This window comes from Chrysochloris asiatica, unplaced genomic scaffold (genome assembly GCF_000296735.1).
Source record: "Chrysochloris asiatica unplaced genomic scaffold, ChrAsi1.0 scaffold00014, whole genome shotgun sequence".
In the NCBI taxonomy this organism is placed as follows: domain Eukaryota; kingdom Metazoa; phylum Chordata; class Mammalia; order Afrosoricida; family Chrysochloridae; genus Chrysochloris; species Chrysochloris asiatica.
Window position 1 is genome coordinate 14,712,577 of NW_006408532.1, and position 7,838 is coordinate 14,720,414.

The 7,838-nt window shown below is 44.2% G+C and overlaps 1 protein-coding gene across 1 annotated transcript in view; it reads left to right on the forward strand.

Annotated features, from left to right (window-relative positions):
* Positions 1-231: 231 nt before the first annotated feature.
* The window catches only part of MAMDC2 (MAM domain containing 2), a 200,994-nt gene continuing 193,387 nt past the window's right edge, over positions 232-7,838 (forward strand). Inside the window, exons 1-2 of the mRNA XM_006834912.1 lie at positions 232-265; positions 586-699. Coding sequence (XP_006834975.1) covers positions 232-265; positions 586-699 — 148 coding nt within the window. The remainder of the gene's footprint in view (positions 266-585; positions 700-7,838) is intronic.

Here is a 7,838-nt window from a genome sequence, read left to right on the forward strand (position 1 = left end):
ACACTGTCTGACCGCGGCTGCAGCTGCCGCCGCCCGGCGCTCTCTATTTAGGAACCTCCAGCTTACCGCGCAGCTCCAGCCGCTTTGCAAAGTGCACGATTTGCCTTGAACTTCTCCCTCCCCAGGCTCACGGGTGTTCCCGCCCCCACGATCCCTCTCACTAGGAGCAAACCGGTCCCAGCGGTCTGGCAGCGTCACCCCCTTTGCAATCGTCTTCCCAAAAGCACGACCATGCTGTTAAGAGGCGCCCTCCTGATGCTGCAAGGTAAGATCTGGACTCTGGCGACCCCCACCCAAGAGGATGCTCTCGCGACTCGCTCCCGCTCCTGCTGCCCGGACTGTGCTGGGCTCCCTGTCCTGGGCTAGGCGATCCCAGCTCGCCTCCCGATTAGTCTTCGCAGCCGCTGGCCTCCCTCGCTAAACCTAGCCTGGGGTTGTGTTGTAGAAAAGGTGGCGCATCTCCCTCCCACCTCTTCCCGCGCTCCTTCCCCACGTTCACCAGGTTGTTCCAACGCCCCCGGGAGCCGGGGCTGGTACAAACACTCCCGGTGGAAGCCGAACTGAAACTCGCTTTTTGCCGCGCAGCCCTTCAGCTTGCCAGAGCCCTGGACCTGCCCGCTGGGTCCTGCGCCTTTGAGGAGAACACTTGCGGCTTTGACTCGGTGTTTGCGTTCCTGCCCTGGATTTTAAATGAGGAAGGTAAGGGAGCTCCGTGGAGAAGTCCCTATGTGAACTCTCTTTCTTGATTGTTGGCTGTTTGGCATGGATCTTGTTATCTGGGAGTTAAATCCCCTGTGGGGGGGAAAGTGTGAGTCACCACGGATCAGCCAAGCCCTCCAAATCCTCAGCTGGGCTGTAAGGGATGGCCCTTACAGTTGGGGGTGGCCATCCTTTGTTTACCTGGCCATGGGTGGAAGCATGACTCCTTAAGGGTAGGGACAAAGGACTAATGATTGTCATCCACCAGCTGTGTGCCTCCTGGCAGGCCATCACCCGTCCTGGTTCGCAGTAAACCCATCCATCAGCTGTAAAGGTTGCATAGGGCTTGTGCCCTTCTGGAGCTACAGACATGGTTTCATAATTCTGCTCTGGGACCCGAGGGCAAAGACCTCACATGCATGTGTGTCTGCCAGTGTTTTGTTGGGTGATTTCATCTTTATGCTCCTGTTGTGGTATTTAGGACCTAGCACTTGACAGAAGAGGAAACTGAGTCCTTAATCTTGTGCCAGAGTCACTCCTCTCTGGGTGGTGGTCCCAAACAGTTTAGGTTCTGAGAACAAAGTTTTAACTGTGAGAACTTCTGAAGTGTCTTTTTACTTACTCTTCACTGATGGAGTAAAAGATAACTTTGTTCTCCAGTGCCCAGCAGGAACTCTCTTACTTGTGTGTGTCTTCACCATTTAGAAGCCTAATGCCCCAGCCTATTCAGACTAGAAAAGAACCTCTTTTAAAACATTGCACCATAAACAAGACCCCATTCCTCACTCAGTTGCCCTCAAACCCCCAAATCATCAAATCTGAGTCCCTGGAGAAGGGCCGAGCCTCATAAACCCTGATCAGGATTATGAATGGTCCAAAACCTTCTTCCAAAGCTGCTGTTTGGTACACTGAATGTGTTAGAATCTCAAATGACTAGCTCGGGTCACATAGTGTTACTGAATGGTCCAATCTAAGCAGTCTAATCATGAGTTACTAAAAAAGGAAGATACTAATTCAGTCATAATCTTTTTCTCCAACAATTGCCAAGTCTTGACTACTAAAGTCTGTTTAGAGGTGGCTGGGGAAAAGCACTCCTGATTTAGTATCAGTGATTCCAACCTTACCCCTGGAAACCTCTTGCATCTCACCACCCGACCCTTGCCTGTTAGGGCTGTGTGTTAAGCATTTTGAGAGACAATTGTTTCTGTGGCTGGATTTTGAAAGCATTATTCTCTAGCATAGTGCTTCTCAAATGGTAGATGTATCAGAATCTCCTGGTGGGCTTGTTAAAACACAGATTGCTGGTGCTCAACCCCTGGAGTTTCTGATTCAGTGTGTCTAGAGGGAGACCTGAGAATTTTCATTCTTAACAAGTTCCCAAATGATGCTGATGCTGGTGCTGCTGACTGTACTATGAGCATATCTGATCTAATGTTTTATCTTGTCCTCCTCACTGTATGGCACACACACACCCATCAGTACTCTTAGCTATGAGCAGGACTAAGATCAGGTGAAAGAGCCTACAAAAAGTGAGTGCCATGGACACTTCAGTAACCTCACTCTCACTTTCCACCTCTGGGCCAGTGGGCATGCTACAACCCGCTAAGCACACTCCTGTCTCAGGGTCACACGAAGTGTTCTCAGCTGAGTTGGCACATCTGCACCAGAGTGGCAGTTAAACGGGCTCCCTTCAGGGAAACAGGAAGATGCTTAAAGAAAAATGTTTACTGGTATAATGACAGCACTGTTCCTTTCCTTTTTGCTTTCATTCTGGCTTCTAACAGCCATTGCTTTCTGGCTCAGTGCTGCAACTACTGGCATGGTTCTGAGGAGGTAATTCATTCTCCTCTGAGCACTCCAGGTCGGGACTGCAAGGCGGTTAGTTTTCAGTCATTACACATCTAGGGTTTCAAAGGCCGGAACTTGGCCATAATGGTCCACTCTGGAAGGGCAATGAGGTAGGTGTGTGCCAGCTGCTGCGATGGACTGCTGAAGCCATCACTAAACATTTCCATTATGGACCAATTCTAGGTTAGTAAGTTGCAGATAATAAAATTGTCCTCAGCTGAAATGTGGCAAGCTGTCCACAAGCCTCTCTGCAAATGTACTTCATCTTGTTTCAGAAATACTTTGAAACTAGTTCCATCCACTTTTGTGTCTAGGATCCACCATAGAAAGAATGGTCTTCAGATACTTTAGCCCATAAGTAGTTGAAGCAGAAATGACCCTTTCTATATGTCCTTGGGAGCGCTGTGGTTCTGTAGGATAAGTACTGGACTTGTTGTTGTTGTTGTTGTTGTGTGCTGTGGAGTAGGTTTCAACTCATAGTGACCCTGCACAGGGTTTTTGAGGCTGTAAATCTTTACGGGAGCAGAAAGCACCATCTTTCTCCCGCAGAACAGCTGGTAGTTTCGAACTGCTGATCTTGCGGTTTGCAGTCCGATTCGTAACCAGTCCTATGCTACCAGAGCTCCAATTGGACTACTAACCACAAAATCGGTGCTTCAAACCCACAAGCCGCTCCTCAGAAGAAAGATGTGGCTTTCTGTTCCTATAAAGATTTACAGCCTCAGAATCCCTATACAGGGTTGCTATGAGTTAGAACTGATTTGATGGCACTTGTCAACAACCGCATCATATGTCCTTGGTCAGTGAAGGGATTTAAGGAGGAAAATGAAATTGCAGATTAGAATTTCATAACAGGAGAATCAAATCTGGGGATAGTTACAAAAATCCCCTTATCTCAAAATATTTCCCCAGCTGCCCAAAATGGCTTTTGAGGTCCATCCTTTGATTTATTTAGAGTATTAGGTTGCCAAGCATCTCAGATTATACAATTCCAATATCCCTAGTTTATGGCCACTAAGGGCCTTTTAAAATATGCTTTATCTCCACTAGGCACAATTTGACAGAGCAGTGGTTGGCTTGGATCGTGGACCATAATGGAGGATACCCCCACGAAAAAAGTTGTTTGTAACAGGGTGCTGTACCCCAACCTTGCTTACTTTCTAATCTTGTCTAAGGTTATCGTATTTCCCTAAATTCCCTTTGTGCTTTTTAAAGTAATATTTTATTATTTTTTTGGTAAAAGTTTACACCGCAATTAGGTTTCAAACTAAACTATTCATTGATATGGGTTGCATTTTTACCTCTATGCTTTTTGTAGAATATTCTTATTTTCTCTAACTTGTCAAGAGAGGTGGGATTATGTCAGACTCAAATTTGAGTTCACTTCTAAAATTTAAGTTTGAATTAAATCCAGAAAAGGAGGGGTCTGTTTTATGCTATACAAAATCTTTATTAATTCATTTAACCTATTTTTTTTTTAAGATGACCTTCTTTATTCATTCTGAGTTCAAAGAATATTAAAAAAAAAAAACCTTTGATCTATAGCCCTTAACTGAAATCCATTGTTCCATTGGATATTGGCTGGTTCCATTTCCCCACATGTTCCCCACCTGCCAGGTGTAGAAGCAGAGGTCCTTTGACTCAGCATTCTTGGAGCCCATAGAGTTGACCGAGCATTGGGACGGGTCACAATTCAGATTAGTCATCCAAGTAGATTGTGGCTTCACTCTCGTTTTGAACACTGTGTCTTTTAGCACCTTTAATCCAGCTCTGTGAAGCAGTGATTGGAAGTGCTGAAGGAGGGAGGAAACTACAACAAAACAAAATCTAGGCATGACTCCCAAATGAGAAGCTTGAACATGAAACACCTAAGAGAGGATGGTGGATGGGGAAATGTGTCCCATGAAGAGGCAGTGAAAAAGGATATTCAAGTGTGTGTTGTTGAGAAAGGTGATTTCTACAACATTGGAGGTCAGGGTTTGAGAAATTGCCTAATACTGGAGAATTTGAATGTCTGTATACCTCAGAGCCAGAGATAGTATCTGAGGCCTTAAATTTACCCACAGAAGGTAGGCTAGGAGGTTTGGCATGGCTAAGGAGTGGGACAGATGTGACAGAAAGTACTGAACTCACATCTCAGTGCATGTGTGTACACGTATCTCTTTCTGACACCTTCTTTCTTCATTCAAACTTCCTTCTCATTTGAGGACACTCTCGGTTACTGGGCCTTGTGAGTTTCAGTTCTGTACTCAGTCTTATGCCAGTAATTATTAACAGTGATAAATCCCACCTAGTATGTCTCGCAGTCCAGCTGGAGCTAACATCTGGACAGTTCCCAGAGCCTCTTGGATCTGTGTTACCTCTTCTTATTGGTGTCTCAAAACTCTCTATGCAGAAATGCAATTCCAATGTGTGATGAAACTGGAACCCAGCACAAACCTGGGGTGTCTCCAAGAGACCCTTAGCTCCAAGAATTTGGTGACTTATTCCTACAGGATTATTTGTCATTCCTGGTGCTGCCCTGGCTGCTACTGCTGTCTGGTTCAGCATGGCTGATCTGGGTGTGTCTGAGGTCAGCCTTGACTCTGCCCTCAGATTTCTGAGGGACCCCGATCCTAGAGCTGAGCTTTCTGGAAATCATACAATGCAATCTCTCCCATTGTATGGATTTGCTTCCTGAGGCCTGGATCTTCTTATTCCCTATTTGGTTCTAGTATAGTTGCCTCATTGGTATAGGTATTTTAATGCAAATAATGCATATGTTCTATGTTTGTTTTGCCAACTTCACCCTTTCCCTCTCCTCAAAGTATTTTCATAAGCATGATATGCCAATTTCTTTTTAACATGTTGCTGATTCTGTTTTCATTGGGTTCTAGACCCTGAAACTTTCATGTGCTACTTAGACTCAATAAAAGCATGTGGAAGGAATGGAGTGCAAAGATACAGTGCTGCTGGCCTACCAAACACGTTTTCTGCCATACTGAGCAATATTTATTCATTCTTTCAGATGTGTAGGGATCCTGTCTGCCTGCAATCTTCAACATCTGGAAAAGGTCCTGGCACACAGCAGGTGTCCAATAAATACTTGTTGAATGAATTAATGCAGTAGTGGATTATGAAAGCATTCTTACTGCATTTTCCTATGTGCTCTTAGTTCATTCTGCCCCCTTCAAAGGTAGTTCTTTATCTTATGTGAGAAATAGCTTAAACCTAGTGGTTAAATCGGATTCGAGGACTCTGTAGCTTGGATTCAAATCTAAGCTGTGCCCTTTCAAACTGTGAGGCCTTGTGCAAGTTATTTAACCTCTCTGTATCTTAGTTTCCTCCTCTATAACATGGAGATAATGAAAGTACGTTTCTCAGAGGACAGTTGTGAAAACTAAAGACATTTATACATTTAATACATACTGAACACTTTGTACACAAAAGTGTTATTCTTACTGTTACTATTACTGGTACTTGTATTTTATCAAATCTTATTTCTTATGATTCAGACAGCTGTCCGACACAACTTCTGGGTACGAAGATGAATGTAATTTTGATTGTAGTTTTGCCGTTTGTTCTTTATTCCAACCGGAGGAAGAGCTTTCTTCTTGTTATCACCTGTTAGTCTCTCGGGTTGTCTAACATCTGTGCGACTCAGTGAGGTAGGGATGCAAAGTACTAAGGTCAAGTTTGACATTTGGCTTATGGTCTTTCCCAATAGCTTGGGCTTTTTCTTCTGTAAATCTTCGGGTTTTATCAAGAATGCCTTCCCTTCTCCATCACTTTCCAAGTCCAGTTTGCTGTCCCACAGAACCCGTGACTCAGCATCATCCAAGCTCCACTGGTGCTGACAATAAGACCCTTCTCCTTCTCTCCCCATCCCCACTCCCCCACACAAACCCACTTGCCATCAAGTCAGCTCCAATTCATAGCAAGTCTGTGTGTGTCATGAAACTGTGCTCCGTAGGGTTTACAATGGCTTCGTTTTCAGAAGTACAGCCCAGGTCTGTCTTCAGTGATGCCTCTGGGTAGACTGTAATCGCCATCCTTTTGGTTAACAGCCTTTGTTGTTGTTTTTGTAGTTCTTGTTTTGTTTTGTTTTTTAAAGTGCCATGGAGTTGATTCTGACTTGTAGTGTACTTGTACAGGATTTCCGAGGAGCAGCTGATGGGTTTGAACCACGGACCATGAGGTTTAAAGTCCAGCGCTTATCCTTCAGCACCACACGAGCATCCTAGCATATTAACCATTTGTACCATCCAGCGACTCCTGTAAGACCTCTACCCAGACTAACCTGTCATCCCTCAAGCTCTTGAGAAGGTCCCAGACCCTTGGTGTTCCTGTCAATCAGTCTGGGTTCCTCAGTTGCTCTGGTCAGCTTCCCAACACTTGGGATCTAACCTGCCTGGACTGCTCATATCTCTGTGCTCATCCTTGCCTTCACTGACTCTTCTAGATGTCTGCACTGTCTGGCCAACCTCCATTCTTTCAAGGCCAACAGCTGCTTGGATTCTTCCATATTCAACTTGGAGTTGCTACCCAGATTTTGGCATACTCCCCACCAAGATGCTTGGGGTTTTTAGGATGTTTACCTTTTCATAATTACAGAAATCAGCCATGGTCACATTATGTTAGGGGGAAAAGAAAATCTTGCCATAGGTTTGATATTTTCTATGGCTATCTTCAAATCCCTTAGCCTGTAGTTACCATGTTTTGTAACTTGCATCTGGGATGTAGTTTTAATAAGTAGTCCAGCCTTTACCCAGCAGCAGCATCACTTCTATCTTTTCTTAAAGGAGATTTGTGGGATTTTTTAGAAGACTTTGTGTGAAACCCATTTACATTATTAGGGACAATGGACATCTCAATACACACATTCAACAGGTGCTTACATTGTTCTTAGGAATCCTGGCTGGTTGACCCTGGTTTTTACATTTGCCCATGAGTCCCCACTCTCCGTCAATTATTCTTATGTCTGCCAGTATCAATGCAGTCAAATAAATACATTTGTGCATTCAGGTCCAGTTCTTAAAGTACTTAAATTATAATATACACACACGTAGAGCATGTGTGTGTATATATATATATATGTGTGTGTGTGTGTATATATATATATATATCCATTCAGTTCTGTCTCATAGCTGTTATGTATAGTGTTCCTGAGACTAATGTAAACCCATAAACACACATTATATATATAGATACATTGTTGTTGTTATGTGCCATTGAGTCGGTTCCAACTCATAGCAACCCTGTACAGGGTTTCCAAGGCTGTAAATCGTTATGGGAGCAGAAAGTCTCATCTT